Genomic DNA, 24,980 nt, shown 5'->3' on the forward strand with positions numbered 1-24,980 from the left:
ATTAAATACTATCAAGAATGCATAATAATGTACCTAATTTCAGTTTGCATGTAGCTCACCATATTGAATTCCAGACTTGCATAAACTGAAAGTAGGATAAGTCTGATCTTGCAACAAAGCTGAAGACAAGTCAGCACCTCCTGATCCTTTCCCAGAATACAAGTCTGTATGTGAAGGTTTCGGTGCAGATGGCTCCCACAGAAACATATCTGTGTTAATCCTGGAAAAACAATACGTCGTATATTTTTCAGTAGATTCATTGCAAAAGAATTATTATTTAAACTTAAAATGCTGGGGAAATGGATGATAGTGTTAGAAACTATACTGGAAGAAATTCTAAATTTCTTAAAATTCTTATTTTGAGAACTAATTAAGTATTTAAGAAAGATAATAAGAGATGAGATGAATGACTGCAAGGAGCAAAAGAAGGAAGTAGGAAAAACTGTAAGAATGGATAAATGCATTTTATTTTATTTTATTTTATTTTCATTCTGGCAAGGAACTGACACTCTATATAAAAAGTAGTACAGTAATGGACAATGAAAATACATGATTCTCAACATTTAAATGAATAAAATTGTCCATTGAAACTAAGTATCACAACACTCAATTTGTGTTATAATGAGATTAATGCTGTACAGTGTGATCCAGCAAGCAAATCTTATTTATGAAAAATATGAGTGATTTGAAGTGATAGTAACTGTGAGGTTTACTGGTATGTATGTGTACAGTATGGCATTCTGTCTCACTCTGCTTCACATGGCAACTGTATACGTCTGTTTAATTTTAGTATGGTATCTCTTAGACATAAACAGCTGAAATATAAGCAAAATTTTCAACAACTGTGTCCTACATTAAAAACTGTAATATCTTTATCTTGTTATGGCCATTGGAAAATTCTCTTAAGTGTACCAGCTTAGCAAAGCTATTAGAATTCCATAGACTGACACTACACTAAGAATGTTGGACCATATTTTCACCTCACCTTGCTGCACTCTGAATGAAATCAAACAGCTACAGTTAGGAAAACCAAATACTCTAGTTACAGTAAAGACAAATTTTTTCACTACACATGTGCCAATTCCATTGTCAAAGTTCCTATTATCTTTCTAGGCCAACATAACCAAATAGTGATTGGTGGCTAACTGTCCTAGCACAGCACGGGCATATGTGTATATGATGGCGAGAATGGCACAGCACTGCAAGAATGGGCTGAAACTAACCATCCTAGCCTTAATTAAACATGATTTGAACCAACTCCCATCGTTTGTCTATTGTAGACAGAAACACGGTTATACACAGATCTGATATGCAGCAGTGATAATATAACCCAGCAGCGCATCAAAACAGTCTGCAATGTTATTCCAGACACACAGCATACACAAATCATGTGTTCAATACATGCAGGAATAAGACTACAGAGGATCTCATTATGAAGGAGGTTCAGCTTCAAGAAAGCTGACTGGCAGTAAATTTAGATAGCTGCCACATGCTGCAGTTTCCAGCCTCAAACAACGCCCAAGTCATTTCACGCATTCATTGAAGCTGTAAAGAGGGACTCTAAATTGTCGATGCCTTGTGGCTGTTAGACCTTATATATCACTGACTTCACTTCTCAGCTTGCCCTTCAAGTAACAGAGCACAAGACTCCTTAAAATAAAATTAAAAAAAGGTCATGTGGTCAACTGACAAAGGAAGCTGAGAATCAATTCATCAAAAACTGACATTTGGATAGAAGAATGAGTATTTAACTAGAGGCATCCTCTATAGTGATCCAACCAGGTCTACTACACATTACAATATCACTGTCCAGATAGTTCACTACGTACTCACAAATGGGAAAGTCAGACACAAAGTCAAAGTTCTTGAAATACCCATGAGGTTCAGAAGGTTTCTGATGGTCTCACTAGCCCATTTGAGATGTTAGAACTCTAAAAGGTTCTCAAGGAGAGTGAACCAGGTAAATTGGTTGGGTTAAATGACATCTGAAAAAAACCGATAAAGAACTGTCGGCATTCAGCAAGTGAATGGATCCCACAGCTCTTCAACAACTGTACAAGGAGCTGTCCACATCTACAAACTGTTGGAGAAAATGATTCTGGATAAAATTCTATTTATACCAGACTATCTACTTATAACTGAATAAGCAGGGTTTTGCACCATGAACAGCTGTAGAGAGGGGCTCTTGAAACTTACTTTAACAGAGGATGGGTTTAAAACTGATCATGTTATAGTGTGGTTTTGGTGGATCTGATGCCAGCATATGACACCGTCAATCACCAATTACTACTTGTCAAACTGAACAACATTCTCAAGGACCTCTATCATAATTCGTTTATTAACACTCTTCTGCAAATCATACATTTTTTTGTCAACTTCCAAGCACATTATAGTTGCTGGAGAGCACAGAAAAAATTAACTACCTCAGAAAAATGCTATAGCTCCACTTCACTTTGACATCTACATTAAAAACTGACTGCTGACTCTAATTACAAAAACTTACTGTATGCAGATGATCTAGCTTTGGCTACATAGAGCAAGAGTTTGACATTGTGGAGAGAAATCTGACAGCTGCCCTCAGAAATCTACCAGGGTACTACAATAAGAATCAGCTACAATCACATCCTTCTACAACACAAGTCTGTGAATTCCATCTATAGAACAGAGAAGATCATCATGAACTACATATAGTATTGTCAGGAACCTGATTACAACACTGTCACACTCCAAATATCTGAGAGTAATGCTTGACAATAGAGTAGCATGGAGAGCTGCATCAAACCAGTCTCAGGACTGAAGACCACAACAACAACAACAACAATGCTTGACAAAACTCTTTAACTTCAAAAATCACTGTAAGAACAACAGAATGAAAATCTTTACACGAAACAATCTGATTCATAAACTGGCAGGATCAAAATGGGGCTCACACCCTCAAATAATCCATGCATCTGCAATAGCACTGAATTTTTCAACTTTAGAATATGCCTTTCTGGTCTGGTACAGACCACTGATAGTGAAATAAGTAGCCTGATTACAGGTCACCTCAAATTACCTAGTTTGAGCAGTACCACCTTCTATAGGCAGAGAGGAGTTTATTGATCAGGAGGCACTTACAGTGGAATAGAGTGGTGCCCACCCATTTCACAGGCATAGGCCTCTCTTCAAAGGCTGACGTCCACGAGGAACTTGTTTACTATCATCTCAGAAGCTTACCACTGTGCCACTGAGAAAGTAAGACTGGAAATGTGTAATGTGAGAACATCTCATCTCCACAGATGGATGAGAGTTGAGTGAATAACCACAGAACACAGTGAAAGTTGGTCGGTATGGAGGCCACTAAACAGTTTATGGTCCAAAATGGGAAGATCCAAAGACATCATGAATAAATGAAGCCTCAATGATTATGATACATATTGTGAATTAAGAAAGAGAAAATCACAAGCTATATGTTTCAATACCTTCTGTTCCCAAAATCCTACAAATGGGATGATATAATGCATGCCACAATGAGCTCCTTGGAGGTTGCGAAGTTCTGGACTTACGTAATATGAAGATGATGTATTTTCCCAGTCTAATTATTTTGTACGAGACAGGCGAAATACCCTCAGACTTCAAGAAGAATATAATAATTCCAATCCCAAAGAAAGCAGGTATTGACAGATGTGAAAGTTACCGAACTATCAGTTTAATAAGTCACAGATGCAAAATATTAACATGAATTATTTAGAGGCGAATGGAAAAACTGGTAGAAGCCGACCTCGGGGAAGATCAGTTTGGATTCCGTAGAAATGTTGGAACACGTGAGGCAATACTGACCTTACGACTTATCTTAGAAGAAAGATTAAGGAAAGGCAAACCTTCATTTCTAGCATTTGTACACTTAGAGAAAGCTTTTGACAATGTTGACTGGAATACTCTCTTTCAAATTCTGAAGGTGGCAGGGGTAAAATACAGGGAGCGAAAGGCTATTTACAATTTGTACAGAAACCAGATGGCAGTTATAAGAGTCGAGGGGCATGAAAGGGAAGCAGTGATTGGGAAGGGAGTGAGACAAGGTTGTAGCCTATCCCCGATGTTATTCAATTTGTATATTGAGCAAGCAGTAAAGGAAACAAAAGAAACATTCGGAGTAGGAATTAAAATCCATGGAGAAAAATAAAAACTTTGAGGTTCGCCTATGACATTGTAATTCTGTCAGAGACAGCAAAGGACTTGGAAGAGCAGTTGAATGGAATGGACAGTGTCTTGAAAGGAGGATATAAGATATTCTTCCTAAACGTAGTAAGATCGGATGTGGATATGACATTCTATCAGGGCATCACAAATTTGGAAAACAGCCAGAACACATCTTTTAAACAATTTGAAAAAATAACCCAAAGGGATGTGGAAAAGGAAATATTGTCTCTAAAAAACAAAACCTCACATGGGTGGGATGAAATAACAACATCTGTAATCAAGTATGTGTATGATATTATTTCCCAACCACTGTCAACTATTATAAATCAATCTTATGAACAGGGATGCTTTCCAGAGGTATTGAAATATGGTGAGATCAAACCTCTATTCAAGAAAGGATCGACAGAAGATATGGGGAATTACCGCCCTATCTCTCTCTTGCCGGTCTTCTCTAAAGTGTTTGAAAAGATTGCAGCAAAACAAATTAATAACTTTCTTACTGTAAATGATATAATTTTTAAAAACCAGTTCGGATTCCAACAGGGTAAAAGCACTGCGAACGCTATAAATGAGTTTATCCAAAAAATATGCTCCACGTTAGATAAAGGTAGAAAGGTCACAGGTATATTCTGTGATCTGACTAAAGCTTTTGATTCAGTGAACCATGCATTACTCCTCCACAAATTACAGATGTATGGAATCAGAGACACTGCTTTAAAATGGTTTAGCTCTTACCTGTCAGGTAGGAAACAAAGAGTAATTTTAACTTCAAATGGAACCAATTATTCATCAGACTGGAAAACAGTTCCCCAAGGAGTCCCACAAGGTTCGATATTGGGTCCCTATCTGTTTCTTTTTTACGTAAATGACCTACCACTTGCTATTGATGTTCATTCAGTCTTATTTGCTGATGATACATCAGTTCTAATTGAAAGTGAGGTATCTGAAAATATTCCAGAAAAAGCCAAAAACACTTTAGAAAAACTTGAATCTTGGTTCTATCAAAATGGACTAAAACTAAATGTAACTAAAACCAAAATGATGCAATTTGAAGCTAAATCAGTAGAAAGGAGTGAAATAAAGATAACTTGCAATGATCAGGATATCACAGAAGCAAACCACGTGAAGTTCTTAGGCCTAAATCTTGACAAAAATTTAAATTGGAAGGTACACATAGATTACTTAGCAAATCAACTGAACAACTTAGCATTTGCAATGTGTATTTTGTCAGGTGCCACAAACATAGATACCAGAAAGATAGTTTATCACTGCTACTTTGAGTCAGTTATTCGTTATGGCATAATCTTCTGGGGAAATTCAGCAAATGTCACTAGGCTCCTAGTATTACAAAAGAAAGTAATTAGAAACATGTGTGTTGCAAAAAAACGGGAATCCTGTCGACCACTGTTAAAAAATTTAAAAGTACTATCTATCCCCTCACTTAACATATATGAGATGGTGGTGTTCCTATATAGAAATCAACATACACTAGACAATTTCCGTTTTGACCACAACTACAGCACTCGCCACAGAGATAACTTCAAACTTCCAACACATCGTTTAAAACTTTATGCCCAAACGCCAGAGTATATGGGGTTAAAAATTTTCAATAAAATAAAAGGCAGTAATATATTTAAAATGGAGATTGGTTCACTGAAAAGATTGCTCTTTACTCTCCTGGTGGAAAAGTGTTATTATTCTGTCGATGAATTCATTGAGGACAGCTTCACAATCTGAACACAGGGATTGTAATACATTTATTATTTTATGTACATGTGTAGCTGTAACTTAGAAATGTAAAATATAATGTAAACTTTTGTAATTCTCTTAAAAAAGTGAAAAAAAGTTTCTTTTGTAAACCTTGACATGTCTCCTGTACATCAAATCAAATGATTTGAAAATTGTATGTAATGAGATGAATAAACCACATAACATAACATAACATAACATGAACATCAACAAAAGCAAAACGAGGATAATGGAATGTAGTCAAATTAAGTTGGGTGATGCTGAGGGAATTAGATTAGGAAATGAGACACTTAAAGTAGTAAAGGAGTTTTGCTATTTGGGGAGCAAAATAACTGATGATGGTCGAAGTAGAGAGAATATAAAATGTAGACTGGAAATGGCAAGGAAAGCGTTTCTGAAGAAGAGAAATTTGTCAACATCGAGTATAGATTTAAGTGTCAGGAAGTCATTTTTGGAAAGTATTTGTATGGAGTGTAGCCATGTATGGAAGTGAAACATGGCCAATAAATAGTTTGGACAAGAAGAGAATAGAAGCTTTCGAAATGTGGTGCTACAGAAGAATGTTGAAGATTAGGTGGGTAGATCACGTAACTAATGAGGAGGTATTGAATAGGATTGGGGAGAAGAGAAGTTTGTGGCACAACTTGACTAGAAGAAGGGATCGGTTGGTAGGACATGTCCTGAGGCATCAAGGGATCGCAAATTTAGCATTGGAGGGCAGCGTGGAGGGTAAAAATCGTAGAGGGAGACCAAGAGATGAATACACTAAGCAGATTCAGAAGGATGTAGGTTGCAGTAGGTACTGGGAGATGAAGAAGCTTGCACAGGATAGATTAGCATGGAGAACTGCATCAAACCAGTCTCAGGACTGAGGACCACAACAACAACAACAACAACAATTATTTTGTTCATTGGTTTGAATGTCACTTGTGTATTTGTATGTTATTGGTTCAAGAACAAATAAATAGTGACCATGATCAAGCACTGTTGAGTGAAAGAGAGAACAAACAGAAAAGGCACGGTTTTCATTCCATTAGACACCACATGTGATCTCCACAACTTTGTAGTGGAGATTATCCGAACAGCAACTAGAACATGAATGTCTTGCAGCCCAAGGAACTGCCCCTCCTTTAGGCAATACAGTTTTGGTAGGGCAATTCCCAGCTATATGATGCAAGGAACACATAAGCCTACATCAAAGAATGATGGATATCACTTTATCTCTTGCTTGAAAGTTTCCCTGAAATGTCATTCATCAAACTTATCTGGGATATGATGAGTCAGCAGTTTGTGCACCACAGTCATCCAGCCATTACTGCTGCAGCTTTGTTGTCTTGCCTACAATTAACAGAATGGAGATTTTCCAGAACATATCCAGCCTGCCTTCGATTCCATTCTGCAACGACTACAGGCTCAGACCACAGCACGTAACGTCTTTACGTCATTCAATCCTCAGAGTCAAGTATATTTCTGTAATTCTAATAATTTGGATATTGCCATGTTCTTAATAAGTTGCATAAACCTCATACCTACATTTCTTGCTGTGCAGTTTTCACAAAGAAGCCAGGAATTTCTTTAAGTGCTGCACTTCCAGACATTTAGAGTCTGTTTAGATATCATCCAATTAATTTGTGATAGTAACAATAATAAATTTAAAAATTTAGAATAATGTAAGATATTATAAGAAAATATAACCACATCTGAAAATGTTACCAATATACCAATAAGAAATATTATAAATCTACAGGAAAGTTCTGCAAAAAGTACATATTCAGGAGTACAGAAGACTAACTCATTGAATAGCAGAGGTGTTGAGTTATCGGGAGAGGCAAAGACAAAAGGGAATGAAAACTCTGCTAGCTTTCAGAATAAATCTTTTGATGGGGTAAAGTACAAGCAACACACACACACACACACACACACACACACACACACACCACATGCAGTTACATTGTGTCAGCTGAACATATAAAGTCTGTACTGCAGTTCAGCAGGAGGACTGCAGTGGATGGAGAGAGACAGAAGTGTAGGTTGGAGATGGGGAGCTAGTAGCTCGGAGGAAGGCATCAGGTGTGCAAGATAAGAATGCAGTCGGTTAGCAGAGGTTGAGTCCATGAAGATTATGGGAGTAAAGGATGAGTTACAAGAATAACTCCCATCAATGCACTTCAGAAAAGCTGGTGTTGGATGGAAGGATCCAGACTGTATGAATTGTGCAGCAGCCACTGAACTCAAGCGTGATGTGCTCAGTGGTGTGTTGTAACACTCAGTGGCATGCTGTAACACTGGATGATCAACAATGTTCTTGGCCATAGTTTGAGAGCGGCCATACATATTGGTGGACAGTTGGTTGGTGGTCGTGCCCATGTAGTATGTTGAGCAATGATTACAGCACAACTGGTGGGAGCGGCTTAGGGATAAACCAGGATGTTGTGCAGGTTGGACGAGCAACAGAAAACGAGGGGGGAGGGGGGGGGGGGTATTCCTTTTCATTTGATTATTGGATTGCTGCCATCAGAATTTTATGTCTTTCATTTTTCTTTCCTGCATGTGATCATAAATTATACACTATGCGACCAAAAGTATCCCGACGCCTGGCTCAAAATGACTTACAAGTTCGTGGTGCCCTCCATCGGAAATGCCGGAATTCAATATGATGTTGGCCCACCCTTAGCCTAGATAACAGCTTCCACTCTCCCAGGCATACGTTCTATCAGGTGCTGGAAGGTTTCTTGTGGAATGGCAGCCCATTCTTCATGGAGTGCTGCACTGAGGAGAGGTATCGATGTCGGCCGGTGAGGCCTGGCATGAAGTCAGCATTCCAAAACATCCCAAAGGTGTTCTATAGGATTCAGATCAGGACTCTGTGCACGCCAGTTCATTACAGGGATTTTATTGTCAGGTAACCACTCCGCCACAGGCAGTGAATTATGAACAGGTGCTCGATAGTGTTAAAAGATGCAATCACCATCCCCAAATTGCTCTTCAACTGTGGGAAGCAAGAAGGTGCTTAAAACATCAATGTAGGCCTGTCCTGTGATAGTGCCATGCAAAACAACAAGGGATGCAAGCCCCCTCCATGAGAAAACATGACCACACCACAACACCACCGCCTCCGAATTTTACTGTTGGCACTACATACGCTGGCAGATGATGTTCACCAGGCATTCGCCATACCCACACCCTGCCATTGGATTGCCATACTGTGTTCTGTGATTCGCCACTCCACACTATCTTTTTCCACTGTGGAATTGTCCAATGTTTATGCTCCTTACACCAAGCAAGGTGTCATTTGGCATTTACTGGGGTGATGTGTGGCTTATGAGCAGACGCTCGACCATGAAATCCAAGTTTTCTCACCTCCTGCCTAACTGTCATAGTACTTGCAGTAGATCCTGATGCAGTTTGGAATTGCCGTGTAATGATCTGGATCGATGTCTTCCTATTACACATTATGACGCTCTTCAACTGTTGGCAGTCTGTCAGTCAAGACAAGGTCAGCCTGTATGCTTTTGTGTTGTACATGTACCTTCATGTTTCCACTTCACTATCACATCAGAAACAGTGGACCTATGGAAGTTTAGGAGTGTGGAAATCTCGCTTACAGACATATGACACAAGTGACACCCAATCACCTGACCACATTTGAAGTCTGTAAGTTCAGTGGAGTGCCCCATTCTGCTCTCTCATGATGTCTAATGACTACCAAGGTCGCTGATATGGACCACCTGGCAGTAGGCGACAGCACAATGCACCTAATATGGAAAATGTATGTTTTTGGGGGTGTCCGGATACTTTTGATCAGTTAGTGTATGTGAGCGAAAACCTTCGTGCCACTTACTGACCTTAGCACAATTTCTTCTGCCCTTTTCACTCAGCAAACCAACACTTCATTAACCATAGTTCCCTTTACATCAACCTAACACTTTCAATTGTTCATTTCCCATGTCACTTCACTTTTTTCCTAGAAGCATCCCATCCCAAATGGCCTCCTGCTCCACCTCTCTGCACCAGTTGAGCAAGGTATCTCTAACCCCAGCTAAAACCCAGCCCCACATCCTGTTCCTTAAATGCTACCTTAGCCATGGAATGTAATACTTGACTTTTCCAACAGAACTTTAAGATGTAGTCTGGATGACTTTAGGAGTAACTTTTAAGTCAAGTTCACCTGTAAATACTGGAACAGAGTATTGAAGATGTTGAGGATCAATCCAGACTATAAATAAACACATCAAAACAGAGACAGGCCTGTCACCATAGAATATGACAAAGTGAGTTGACACAGTGACACACTCATACTCTGATGACACAAAGGACATGAACAAATGACAACATTTAGTCATGTCACGATTTTGAGGGGCTAAAGGGTACATCAAATAAATAATGTATGACACACTAAATGACCCACAGAAATTATGAAAAAAGAACCCAGTGGGTTAAAATGGTAAGTATTACCAATGCATGTCAAAAACACTTGTGTGAGAGAAATACAAATGAAAATAGTTATTGATACTAAAGCACAAGAATAATGAACAGGACAAAGAATATGAAAAATACATAGAGAGGAAAGAAGGTGTTGAAATCAAAACAGAGTAAAATTTGAGGAAAACTGTTAATGAACCTCTTTGTTCCTGGTCAATAGAGTTGTTAAAGATGCTGACAGTACTGTCCGACAAAAATGAGGTGTACGAAGTGTAACGCCCCAATGACCACCTTAAAGTCAATTATGAAAGAACATGAAGTAGGGGAGGTTATCTTGGCAGTTACGACACCTTTGCCAATGAGCTAACACAAAAGAGTTTTGTCAACAACTACATTGTACACCACTGAGCATATTTGTTAGCGAAAGAGAAAGAAGAAACATCGTATTTCAGCAATGGACAAATATCCATGTGACAAATGTGAAATTAATATCTCAAACGTTAGGTCCAAAGTAATGTCATCAGAGATAACTTTTATGTGGAAGAGAGTTGTAAGTGCAACGAAGAAATTCAATGTGCCTACAATGCTCTTCCACAGAAGAAGTAGCTTGCTAGAGCTCATCCAGTGCAGACGTACGAGAGCAGTTCTGATCTGAATTATTGAGATTGTGAATCGTGACGAGATTGTTTTCGAGTTTAGAAGTGTCTGTTGCGTGACAAGATTCATGGCTTAAGAAACTGATTTTATGAACTGAGACAGGAACAGATAGACTCATTTAACCGTGCACTATGGGTTAATTGAAATCTAATAATGGAATTAGTGAACACTGGACTTGACTTTAAATTAGATGGACCTTAAGGAGAAGTGAACATTCTATGAAAGAATACACACAATTAGTCTTGAGTAGGACCCAAGTACACGACATCATGAAGATAAAACAATTACGCTAAAGTGTTGAGTTGTGGTAATTGCCAAGAAACTATAACTCAATCGGACTGACTTAACTAAACTATTCCGTGTGCATGTGGTGTGGGAGTTATAAGTATTTAGTGATAAAATAACAATAAACTGTTCGTTACCAGTTAAATACCCAGTGTGGACTACGTCATTAAATAGTTTGATAAATGACTAAATCAATGACTACTCATGAAAGACTATTTCATTGAAGTGCAAATATTCACGTCATTAGTTGAGAAGGGAACTTTAAAATATTTTCGTATTTCGACGCAATCTTACAAAGACTGAATCAAAGAGTATATCTGCATCTCGCTGCAAACCAGCACAACAATTCCATAGCAATGAGACAACAGCGTAAGAAAAAACTGTTAACTAAAATATTTCCTCGCAATAAGTGGTGTGTGCTATGCGAACGAGAGAAAAATTAGTAACTACCACAAATCCGGGCAATTAACAATACAATATTAATAATAAAAAGCATCAATTATACGAGTTTGCGTAAGTGGAAACGCTGCGGACTAGTAATTGAGATACAACGACTATGCGAGGAACGCCTTTTCGAAAGTTTTTCATGTTTTTTTCTCCCGTTAATCTACAGGGACTGACGTTATATCGCATCGTGTCTCTCCTCTGCCATGAGAGCTGTGGCAGTAGCAACTCTATGGCGTCGACTACATCAGCACGTGGTTGGAGTCGACTACATCAGCACGCGGTTGGAGTCCGGGGCCACATGCCACAAAAGTATGTGAACTCATGAGGGACTGGATACTATGCGAGTAGACAGATCCTGGAGTGATTTATCCGTAACGTAGATTCATTCACAAGAGAAATGGTCCATACCACTTTTACGAAACAGTTGAGGATGGGTCCTTTCACGTACAAATAAAATTAAGTTGTGCAGTAGTTACCCAAAAATGGGGTGACTCAGCTATAATGCAATAGAAAAGAATTTAAGTAAGAATTAGTGGAACAAGTGATCAGACTAAAGAAGGGGATATCGTACATAAATGCAAAAGATAGTTAAGGAGATTTATATATCCCCAGATGTAACCTGAAATTTCAAGATGGAATACCCGTGAGCATAACAATCACTCAATGTGCACTGGTAGTATCAATAAATCAAGTGAATCTATACATTATAGTATTTAAGGAACACTTATGAATGGTGTCACAAAATAATACAACAGTTATGTATAATGGATCCTAAGTGACAACACTGTAAATGGGTTATTAGAAAATACACTAAAATATGTAATAATGCAATAAGGAATAAAATGAACTTCAAAAGGAAATTTAATAACAAGACAGTTATGTGCTATGAAATATGTCTAAATTCTACACTCCTGGAAATGGAAAAAAGAACACATTGACACCGGTGTGTCAGACCCACCATACTTGCTCCGGACACTGCGAGAGGGCTGTACAAGCAATGATCACACGCACGGCACAGCGGACACACCAGGAACCGCGGTGTTGGCCGTCGAATGGCGCTAGCTGCGCAGCATTTGTGCACCGCCGCCGTCAGTGTCAGCCAGTTTGCCGTGGCATACGGAGCTCCATCGCAGTCTTTAACACTGGTAGCATGCCGCGACAGCGTGGACGTGAACCGTATGCGCAGTTGACGGACTTTGAGCGAGGGCGTATAGTGGGCATGCGGGAGACCGGGTGGACGTACCGCCGAATTGCTCAACACGTGGGGCGTGAGGTCTCCACAGTACATCGATGTTGTCGCCAGTGGTCGGCGGAAGGTGCACGTGCCCGTCGACCTGGGACCGGACCGCAGCGACGCACGGATGCATGCCAAGACCGTAGGATCCTACGCAGTGCCGTAGGGGACCGCACCGCCACTTCCCAGCAAATTAGGGACACTGTTGCTCCTGGGGTATCGGCGAGGACCATTCGCAACCGTCTCCATGAAGCTGGGCTACGGTCCCGCACACCGTTAGGCCGTCTTCCGCTCACGCCCCAACATCATGCAGCCCGCCTCCAGTGGTGTCGCGACAGGCGTGAATGGAGGGACGAATGGAGACGTGTCGTCTTCAGCGATGAGAGTCGCATCTGCCTTGGTGTCAATGATGGTCGTATGCGTGTTTGGCGCCGTGCAGGTGAGCGCCACAATCAAGACTGCATACGACCGAGGCACACAGGGCCAACACCCGGCATCATGGTGTGGGGAGCGATCTCCTACACTGGCCGTACACCACTGGTGATCGTCGAGGGGACACTGAATAGTGCACGGTACTTCCAAACCGTCATCGAACCCATTGTTCTACCATTCCTAGACCGGCAAGGGAACTTGCTGTTCCAACAGGACAATGCACGTCCGCATGTATCCCGTGCCACCCAACGTGCTCTAGAAGGTGTAAGTCAACTACCCTGGCCAGCAAGATCTCCGGATCTGTCCCCCATTGAGCATGTTTGGGACTGGATGAAGCGTCATCTCACGCGGTCTGCACGTCCAGCACGAACGCTGGTCCAACTGAGGCGCCAGGTGGAAATGGCATGGCAAGCCGCTCCACAGGACTACATCCAGCATCTCTACGATCGTCTCCATGGGAGAACAGCAGCCTGCATTGCTGCGAAAGGTGGATATACACTGTACTAGTGCCGACATTGTGCATGCTCTGTTGCCTGTGTCTATGTGCCTGTGGTTCTGTCAGTGTGATCATGTGATGTATCTGACCCCAGGAATGTGTCAATAAAGTTTCCCCTTCCTGGGACAATGAATTCACGGTGTTCTTATTTTAATTTCCAGGAGTGTATATTATAAAAGGCAATAATAAAAAACATATTTAGTTTGAGTGTGGGTCAAATACTATTCCACTATATGAAGAACTGTTGCATCAGCTAAAGATGTCTGCAATGTTTAAGTAAAGCAGGGAGGTCAAATGTCGACAGACCTGCAGTCTGTACTGTATCTGTTTCTACAGAGAGGGCGTATGAGGAAAGATGTAACTGCAGTGCACAGAAGCCAGGAGAATGCTGACTACTTGCTGGGTGTAAGCAGTCCATGGACCCAGAAGACACGGACAGGATAAATGGTATTATGAAATTTCTTAGGAGAAATACAAATAATGGAAATACAAATAACGTTTTCTTTTATTGCAATGTAAGAAAGCTTTTGTATTACTGTTAGATCAGTGGCACTTTTGAGTTCTCATGGAGAAGGAATATATTTGTGTCATGCTAATGGACTGAACTGTAATTGCAGTTATGCAATAAACATCTGGAAATGGATGGTTTAAAGTGAAAATAAGAGTTTCGTCAGTGTCTGATAATTTGGTATAAGTCATTAGTTGGAAAGCTTTAGCAGTCTCCTGCAGCAGAGAAGACGCTTCGGAGAAGAAGTGCACACAGGTTTGGCACAGCATAGCTGGATCCTAAAATTCTACATGGTGACCAGAATTACATACAAGGTGACTCACAGTACAGGATGCAGGGGAAATAGCACTGGGCCATACCAAACTAAACTGAACCAAGTAACTCGACCAAAATCCACCTGAATATTTATTTTTTTGCCATGAAGCCCCCCCCCCCCCCCCCAAACAAAAATTGCACAGCACCAGTACCACACTGGCCAGGAGAAGCTGAACCATATCCTTCACCAGGGCTATCTTATCTATCATTACGCCCAGAAATGAGGGACATTCTGCTCAAGATCCTCTCAAGATCCTAAAGTGGTATTCTGTCACTCACCCAAGCTACATAAATCCCAGTCTATCCCTAGGCCACTTCCAACACCTTGCCATAAGGGTTCTGACCAGAGTGCAAGATCTCCCAGATCCACCCACCCAGCACATCCTATTTCAGTCCTGTTGCAGACTTATCCTACCCCATCAGCGGCAGGGCCACCTGTGAAAGCACCATGTCATACACTGACTGTGCTGGAATCACTGCACGGCATTCTATGCAGGTGTGTCCACCAACCAGCTCTCGAAACAATGAATGGTCACTGTCAAATGTGGCAAAGAAGAAAGTTGACCATCTACAGGCACAACATATTGCTGAGCACAATGGGCTGAAGTCCAGTTACTGCTTTACAACTCATGCCATCTGGATCCTTCCCTCCAAAACTAGCTTTTCTGAAGTACATAGTTGGGATTTATCCTTGCAACATATCCTTCACTCTTGTAATCCTCCTGGCTTCAACCTCTGCTAATCTACTGTCCCCAAACCCTCTAGTCAACACTTTCCCTCCCTCTGTCCTGTCACCTCCTCCCAATCTGTGCCTCCATATCATCTTCATCGTGTGCCACACCTAATCGGCCCCTGTAGCAACGTGTCACACACCCAGCCCACATACAGTGGCTACGAGCCATTATGGTGCAATCGAGTGGTAGAGGTGTGGATCCATAGAAACGCGTCAGTAAAGGTAACAAGTTCTTTATTGTAGCATCTGCGTTGTGTGATACACTGGATCAGTTGCCGACTGGCTGCTGAGGTCTGTCGGGCTGGCCATTTGCATGCCCAGCAATGCCATTTAAGAATCTTTGCCGGTCACCAACAGCATCATTACATATGCTGGCAGTGATGCTTCTAAGCTTCTGAGTCAGCAAAGCATATACTCAACGGTACTGTATCTGCTGTGGCCAAGGGTGACACTTTGGATTTGTCATGGTAAAAGGTGCCCACTGCGATGAGGTGTTGATCTTATATTGGTGGCAGATGGTCGGTGTGCTAGGGGAGCATCCTGCTGTCCCCTGGGCGGAAGTCAGGCGTACTGCTGAAGTAGACCTGGGACGATCTGCTACACCACAGCACTTAAGTCCGGAGGGGACATGGCACGTAGAACTGTTGCTCCACCATTGTCTCGAACCTGTGACTCCTACTCGTGGGCCCAAGTGGCTTACATCATCTGGAAAAGCCCCATTGTCCCAGTAGAGCTGCAAAACTGAGACTAATTTTGTTACAAAATACCCCACATGTACAGCTGGCAGTGACACACTTGTTGTATGTATGTGCCACTCCCGTATCCTAAAACATCATTGCCACTGCAGAAATCTGCCTTGCCCCATGCTGCACAAGTTCATGCAGTATCACGGAGTCTGCTGTTACAGCAAGTTAATCTGCCGTGGCTTGCAACATTGTGCCAGCCTTGTCAAATTATTACAATGACAAAACCCTGCACTCACTTGGTGTCAGTGTGGCTGCAATACACCACTCAGGCTCACACTGTAATGCCCGTATATGGCCGGTGCACTACATTACCCCCTCTACAAGTGATTTAGTGGTTTATGTAGCTGCTAGCTTCCTGCTTGTAGTTGAAGCAGAGTCAGAACATTCAATGAGATCTGTCACCTGATGTAACCTCTGACATATTTACCTTTTTCTTTTAATCCAGTCACTGTAGTTAATTCTCTTGAAGCAAAGGTCCTGTTAATTGGGGTCTCTGAAATCCCACGTGTAGTCAAGGAAAGGCTTGACTTCTTCATATTCTCCATCTGTTACTGGAGCAAAAGAAGATAACTTCTTCTCATATCGCAAGAAACCACATCCACTACTTTCCGCGAATGGGTGCGATCAGCACACACTCCGCTGCAGAGTGAAAATTTCATTCTGGAAGCATCCCCAGGCTGTGGCAAAGCTATGTCTCCACAGTATCCTTTCTTCCAGAAGTACCAGTTCTGCAAGTTTCACAGGAGAGCTTCTGTGAAGTTTGCAAGGTAGGAGATGAGATACTGGCATAAGTAAAGTTGTGATGACGAGTTATCGTGCTTGGGTAGCTCACATGGTAGAGCACCCACCTGCGAAAGGCAAAGGTCCCGACTTCAAGTCTCGGTCTGGCACACAGTTTTAATGTGCCAGGAAGTTTCATACCAGTGCACACTCTGCTGCAGAGTTATAATTTCTTTCTGGAATACCCATGCTGATAGTGATGTCATCTGAAGAGCAAGGTGTCAAAGCAAGGTTGGCACCCCGCAATGAAATCGCAGAAAAATATAGTCACTGCAGGCCATTATGACGAATAAGAAATGTTGGCATAGCCATGCCTGCTACAGCCCCACTACACCACAGCAATCAATGGTCTACTTACAGCTGAGCAGAGGAAAGCTTGTGTCAGTTTACAGACAAAGATCAAGACCACAGCATCATCTTAGATAGGCCACCAGTGTATTAGATGACTTACACAGAAATTTATGTGAATATTATGTCAGTTAAGCTTCAGGTGAAGAGTCTTGTGAATTTGTCTGTGTCAACTGATACTTCAATATTCAGAGACAGTTGTAAATGCTCAGAACATTTGTGTCATGATGGATTACACAAAATTAAGTATGTATCCATATCTGCATTGTAATAAAGTGAATTAATATTTTACACATTGTAGTTCCACTCAATCTCCTTCTGGGGAAAACCAAAGAACACACCGTTGTGCCAGTGGATTTATTTTCGTATGGCACAACATTGCTTCTGGCTCTGGCATACCTTGTGTCTCTGACTCTTGTCACTGCAACACTCTTTCTTTCCAATACATTCACAATTAGAATGTACAGACACCAAACACTGCTCTCTATAGTTATCCCTAAACCCAGATAAGTGAAACAGCTCTAAACAAGGTAAGCTTTAAGTTACAATGTCAGTCAGACCTCAATTCCATGCCGTCATCCCCGCCAAAAAAATAATCATATGGTTCATCACTTGCCGCACAGTGTTGACACCATAGGTCATGGCCCAGAAGCCGTGCCGAGTTAAGATGATCCCGCTAATTCTGACACCAAACTAGAGTACGGGGAGGGGCAGCTATGAGCCAGGATGGTGCAAGTAGGTAGTGGAGGCGAGATGGGAGCCCAGGAAGCTCCAGACAAAAGCAGCTAAAAAGTTGACACATTCTTTGTCGAAGCTTGTGAGCGGTGTAGTGCACTAGATCAGTGGCCGGCTGGCTACTGAGTTCTGCCGGGCTAGCTGCTTGCACTCCCCACAATGCTGACATAGAGTCTCCGTCGTGCACCGAAGGTATTCTTATGCGAGCCGGCAGTGAAGCTTCTGCGTGAGTGGCACGTATACTCAACAATGCCATATTGCTGTAGCTCCAGGCAGCACCTCTGTTTGTACTGTACTTTGTCAAATGACTTATTCCAAAATCTAAAAAAGTTTTCATTCTCTTTTGTGTGTGCCACTGGATGACTCAGTGCCTCTGCTATTGTCAGTAGCCTCCTTTACTGCTAAACATTACAGTCCAGAACTCTCCTGATGGCTGGGTTGGGAAGAATTCAAACAGAGATACTCTACCTGTTGTATATCAGTTCATATAGGTGTTTTGAGGAAATCTGCATACTGGCACATGGAAGATTTATCTCAAGTTGCACCCGGCAGTTTCGTGAAGCATGTTCAATGAACTCAGCCATTTCATGTTTGTCACCTGGAATAACTAATTCTTCACCATCTCCTAGAAATTAAGAAAAAAAACAGGATAAGTATTAATACACATCAGTTATTTACAGTTCCAGCAAAGCACTTTTGTATTAATACCTTCTGTATTGTTAACAGATCTTCCATGTGGTGTGTCACTTTCGTGAATTACTTTTTTGGAACTAAAAGGTGATGGCTCTTTTGATGTTGCTTTTTCTAAAGGTTCAAATGTAGAATGAGGCATTGAATCCTCTAGCACTTCATTCTCTCCAATGTCATCCAGATCTCCAGGACTATTCACAGGATATACCACAATCACAATCCTGCAGGTGTGAAAGAAAGAAACAAAGAAAATCACTGATGCTGGGAAAAATAACAATCCCTTGATACCACAATACAAGAGTGAGAAAGTGAATTATTACAAAATCTACCTCAACTACCTTGGCCAACCAAATCCCTTTCCTCCATCTGGCAAAGAATTCCCATTTCTATCATCACAAGAGGCACGGAGAAAAGGAAGAGAAACATCAGTGTCTGCCTCCTGCCAAATATCAAAATTAGTACATTAAGACTCAGATTTGAATAAAAAGTATACAACAGTTTACCTTTTCAATAAATCCATACCTGGAAAAGACCTTTCACATCTCTGCACTGGAACTCATATCTTATAGTCGGATCACGACTAGTGATCATTGTGTGGAAAGATACATCCTCCAACTCAAATATGAGAATATCCTTTCTCACAGAGCGTTTCCACCAGGGTGGACGATCCATGTCATGTATAGGCCGAAGATCAGGAGTGGGAAATCTTTATAAACAGAAATAATCAATGTTTGAAAATATAATTGGATAGATACAAGATCTACTCACCAAGCAGCAGCAGGAGAAGACATATACAAAACATATGGAAATGTGCAAGCTTTTGGAGCCAGTGGCTCCTTCTTATGGCAGATGGATTGGTGGGAAAGGAAGAGCGATGAAGGAAATGGAGTGGTCAGGTTTAGGAAATAGGGAAAGTCACAGAAAAGCTGCCCAGAACACTGGGTCAGGGAGACTTATAGGAAGGGATGAGAAGGAAAGACTGATTGTTGGTGCCTGGATTGGATGTAATTTGAAAACCTGAGAACTTAAGGGTGGAAGATAGAATAATAAGCAAGACAGAGATTAGTAAAAGAACTCTGTGCAAGAGTCAATAACAGCAGAAAGGTAAGTGCATTATACTTGGTAGACGGGTGAGGGGATGGGGGAGCTGGGGGTGGGGGAAAGGGGTGGGGAAAGAGAGGAGGTGGGGGGGAGGGGGGAGGGGGGGGAGGGGAGGGGAGGGCAAAAGAATTGACAAGTCGGAAAATGAAAGATACACAAAAATAAAAGGGAGTAAAGCAAAAGAATAGTTATTAAAAAGGAATTCTGAGACAGCAGAAATTAGTGTGCCATTTGGATTATCCCTCCTGACACCAGTTTTTCAGAACTCTGCTGGTTAGAACTGGCTTTACAGCATGTGCTTCATTCTCGCTGCCAACCTGGCCTAAATTTATGGTAATTTCTGTGGTCTCAGCATTTCTTTCCAGCAACTGTTTTTTTCTTGCTTTTGTTTTTCTACTTCTTTTCTTTTCCAACCTGTCTACTGCCCCCACCCCACTTGTCTACAATGTATAATGCAATTAGTTTTCTGCTCTTATTGATGTCTGCATGATGTTCTGTCAGTAATCTCTGTGTCGGTTATTACTCCTTTTTCCAACTTTAAGTTCTCTGGTTTTTAAATTTCGTCCAGTGCAGCCACGAATGATCACTCTTTCCTTCACACCCTGTTCATTGTCTCTCCCCTGACATGGGATTCTGGGTGATTTTTCCATAACTCTCTCCATTTCTTAAACCACACCAGTCCTTTTCCTTCATTTGTCTTCTTTTCCTTTCAACCCTTCTTTATAAACATTAACACCGAAATGTCTGTCTTTACTAGTGTCATAAAAATAACAGGACATTTATTTCACCTCACAAAATGAAGACAATTTTTAAAGTACATCTGTATGAAAACTGCTATTGATATTCCTACATCTTTCAAGAATATAAAAGTAATAGGAAGTTAACACAAATGTACATTACCTTAAATTCATTTTTAAAAGTGATGATGACACCTTTATTTCTGTTTTGCTATCTGCTAGTGAAGAACTTTCAACAGCCTGATAAAAACATGTCTGTTGAGTCTGGAAAAAAAAAAAAAGATTGTTTAAACTCGACAGATTTAATTTTTTTACAACTAAACTTAGTTACTCTTAATTTCAAAAGCAGCCAAAAGAAACATAGTCATATTGAACCAGGCAGTCTGTTTGTACTATGGGCAACAGAAAAATTTAACAATGTTGTTACGTGACTCACAGTATCAAAAAATGTGCTGTATGAGAATATATTTTGAAAAAATGTTAAATTACTTATTGAAACATTTCAAAATTAGGCACTTTCTGGTCTGGTAGTTCATTAGATTCTTTAGTCATTTCTTTTATGTTCATTATAGGAACATACTACAGCTACAAAAAGAAACTTCAGGATTGTAACATAGTGGTCATATACAATTAAATTGGTCCACACAAGAAAGTACACTGTTTCTTGGACATAGTGTGCTGTTGTATTATCAGCATGGAAGAATCTGGCATTGGGACAAGGCTATAGGTGGATTTACTTAATGGAGTAGCACATTGTTTAAAACTCACAAGTCATTTAATTCTGAGGACTATACATCCCAGGCCTCTACTTCCACCAATTCTCTTGATTAGTCTTATGTATAAGTAAAATTTTTTTATGATTCTGCCAGGTATTCAGAATAACACAAGGTTCTTTCACCACTTATTATTTAATCAGAGTGAGAGAGATTTCACCTAGTAAAATTTTTGGCTCTAACTTTCTTACTTATTCAATACTGCATCATCAAAAGATAACAACTTCTTCATACCTTACGATGATAAGAGGATTGTCTTGGCAATTTATGTATATAATAAGGATCCTTATGCAGATACATATCTTGATCTTGGTGCCAGTTTCATTATTTTGTCCGAAGGCATGAATATTTCTCCAATAGAGGAATGATTTTGCAAGATAACTTTCATATGACAAACTTTACATGACACTGCACGAATAATTGCTCAGTATGAATATGATACGAAAAAAACTGAGTAAGGAGGAGGGGGACACCACATACCATTAGTCTGCATGTCAGGCAGGACAGTAAGTAGCAATGAAGAGAAAATTATATATCTGTTCCAAGGCTTGTGTAGGGCAAGAGATAAACTGGAAACACAGATGATTGTTAATGAGGTAATGTAGAATGAAGTGTATACACTCATTTAATGTATGGTGAAAGGAAAAGAAGGTGGAAATGACTGTGTTTGAATATAAAGAAACAAGCTGGCTTTAGTTGTGGATACAGAAAAATGAACCATCTGCAAGGCACGAACAAAATTACACAACTGATCAGTAAGTATGAATTACCACCTTGTTTGGTATTCATATATTATTAGAAAACTTTTGACACTGAAACTTCCTCACAGGTTAAAACTGTGAGCTGGAGCGAGACTTGAACTTGGGACCTTTGACTTTCATGGGCAAGTTCTCTACTGGCTGAGCTATCCAAGCACAATTCATGACCCATTCTCATAGCTTTAGTTTCCCCCCGTACCTCATTTCCTACTTTCGAAACTTCACAGAAGCTCTGCTGTGAACCTTACAAGACTAGCACTCCTGGAAGAAAGAATATAGCGGACATGTGGCTTAGCCACCTCATGGGGAGTGTTTCCAGAATGATAGCTCATTCGGTAGAGCACTTGCCCGCAAAAGCAAAAAGGTCGCCAGTTCAAGTCACGCTCCTGCACACAGTTTTAATCTATCAGGAAGATTTGTATCAGCACACAACTGCAGAGTGAAAATACTATTCTGGGAACATCCCCTAGGCTTTGGCTAAGCCATATCTCTGCTATATCCTTTCCTCCAGGAGTGCTAGTCTTGCAAGGTTTGCAGGAGAGCTTCTATGAGGTTTGTAACATAGGAGATGAGGTACTGGTATGATGAAAGCTATGAGGATGGGTTGTGAGTTATGCTTGGGTAGCTGAGTCAGTAGAGCACTTGCCTGCAAAAGGCAAAGGCCCTGAGTTCAAGTCTTGCTCCGACACACAGTTTTGATCTGCTAGGAAGTTTCATATCAGCACACACTATGCCGGAGAGTGAAAATTTCCTTCTGGACTTTTGACACTCTTTCAACATTATCCCCACTAACAGCTCAAGAGAAACACAGCAGTGATTCTACATAAGTCAGCATACTCAGGAATGTATGTTTCAATGCTACAGTTTTCATTATATTTCATCACAGCTGTGAGAAATTTAGAACTGAAAGAGGAGTCAGACAAGATAATTCAATATCATCAGAATGATTACCATCCCTCTTAGAGGTAGGTTTTAGTCCCCTGAATTGTGAAAACAAAGGAGAAAATGTTTGAAACGTATCTGAACCATCTCTCTTTGCTGATTACGCACAACTGTTTGCCTTCAGCACAGTTAAACTACAATAATTAATGGAAAATTTTTACAGTGGAAGCTAAGGTAGGCTTTGAAATTTATGAGAATAATGCTACAATATTTAAAATTAATACATTGCAAAACACTTCAAATCAATAATGATGCCAAGGAACAAGCTGAGTTCTTGCTTTTATGGCAGTTGAAGATGACTGGATGAACTATAAAAGCTCAAAATGAAAGTTTACAATCAATGTGTATTGCCAGTTTTCACTAATGGGAGTGAGACATGGCATTTAAACATGAAAACATTCCTTGGTGAGTGTGTTGGGTATTACAAAGAAAGAAAGGAAAACAAATGGATTGATCAGAGAACAGGCTGGAGCTGAAGACATAACTATGACTGCAATGAAAATTAAATGGGGAGATTTGTAACACGTAGCTAGGCAAGTAGATAATACACGACCAAGGAAGCTATTTTCTGTATTACAAGAGATACGATAAGACCGAGACAACGAATTTATGGGAGAGAGGGGAGGACATTACAAAACATGCAGGAGCAGCTCGAACACATGTAGCTGAAACCTGTAATGCATGCAAAGTCTAGGGGAGGTCTGTACCCAACAGTGCACATCAAATGGGTGGTGAGGATAGTCATTTTATCTGTTGTGAGCAACATTATTTTGTATGTTACGTATACTGGTATTTAATGGCAACACACAAAAAAGTTGTTCCAGGGGCACTTGAATTATAACAACAACTAATTTAATTGACATTATATAATATTTACTTTTATCTCGACTGTGCAGATATATTTGTTCTACCTCAGAACACGCTTCCCACTTCCACCAAATATTTGATCATCCTATATTTTAAACCAGCAGCAGCATAAACAACTACCATTTCACCATGAAATTACAAAGGCACAGGTCTGGTTGAAACAAATGAAAGTATGCTGACTCATGAAAGAGACCATTTAGGAACAAAGGAGTTGCTTATAGTTTTGTGTTTGGACAAAATAATTGAAAAAGAAAACTGAAATCCAACAAAAACAGAGGATATCTGCATTTCACAGATGGCCCTGCCATTGATGGGTAGGATATGCCAGTGAAATACAGAGGTCTTAAGTCTAGGTCTTCCACAAGATTATGCTCACTGTGCAAGTAGTTGGGATCAGCAGTGGCATAGGGATGGGCAAAGTTATTTGAAAATTTGATGGACAACAAAGTACTACTTAAGAAGGGATGAGAAGAAAGGTGGGGAGCATATTCCTTATTTCAGGCTATGTCAACAGGAAGTTGAAAACCTTAAAAGGAAACAAGCTTCAGTGACTCCAGTCACATGTGCTGTTGTGTGACAGAGGGGCACTGTTCTTAGGCTTCTCAGCAAGTATGTGACATGTGGTGTCTTTGAGGGTAAGGCATTGGAGATTTCTGTGTCATAACAAGCAACACTTAATACACTGATGGTATTTCAACTAGAGCCATAGAGAAGGTACATTTCTCTTCCATCAACTTTATTTAACAGAGCCCAAATAACCCTAAAATACAATATAATAAAAAACTGTACAATCTATTATTAATTAAGCCAATGTCCAGTAACCAGAATGGTGCAGTTATTCGCTGCAAACAAGTCTTCCATGTCACAGGGTTCACTCAGGTCACTGCACACCAACAAGTATTCAGAGTCCTGCATTGCCCCACATTCACAATACTTATCATCACTGACACCCCAATCCTTCATATTAATCTTGCACATTGTCACCCCTATTCTCAACCTGTTGAGGGTTTCCCATGTCCAGTACTGGATATGGCAGCCTGATGGTA

At 40.6% G+C, this 24,980-nt stretch overlaps 1 protein-coding gene across 1 annotated transcript in view; it reads right to left on the reverse strand.

Moving 5' to 3' along the window:
* Window positions 1-24,980, reverse strand: part of LOC124794644 (autophagy-related protein 2 homolog A) — a 496,478-nt gene that overhangs the window by 278,475 nt on the left and 193,023 nt on the right. Inside the window, exons 14-19 of the mRNA XM_047258162.1 lie at window positions 20,758-20,858; window positions 19,279-19,462; window positions 19,095-19,195; window positions 18,775-18,977; window positions 18,535-18,691; window positions 60-220 (exon numbers count right to left, since the gene is read on the reverse strand). Coding sequence (XP_047114118.1) covers window positions 60-220; window positions 18,535-18,691; window positions 18,775-18,977; window positions 19,095-19,195; window positions 19,279-19,462; window positions 20,758-20,858 — 907 coding nt within the window. The remainder of the gene's footprint in view (window positions 1-59; window positions 221-18,534; window positions 18,692-18,774; window positions 18,978-19,094; window positions 19,196-19,278; window positions 19,463-20,757; window positions 20,859-24,980) is intronic.

This window comes from Schistocerca piceifrons, chromosome 4 (genome assembly GCF_021461385.2).
Source record: "Schistocerca piceifrons isolate TAMUIC-IGC-003096 chromosome 4, iqSchPice1.1, whole genome shotgun sequence".
NCBI classification, from domain to species: domain Eukaryota; kingdom Metazoa; phylum Arthropoda; class Insecta; order Orthoptera; family Acrididae; genus Schistocerca; species Schistocerca piceifrons.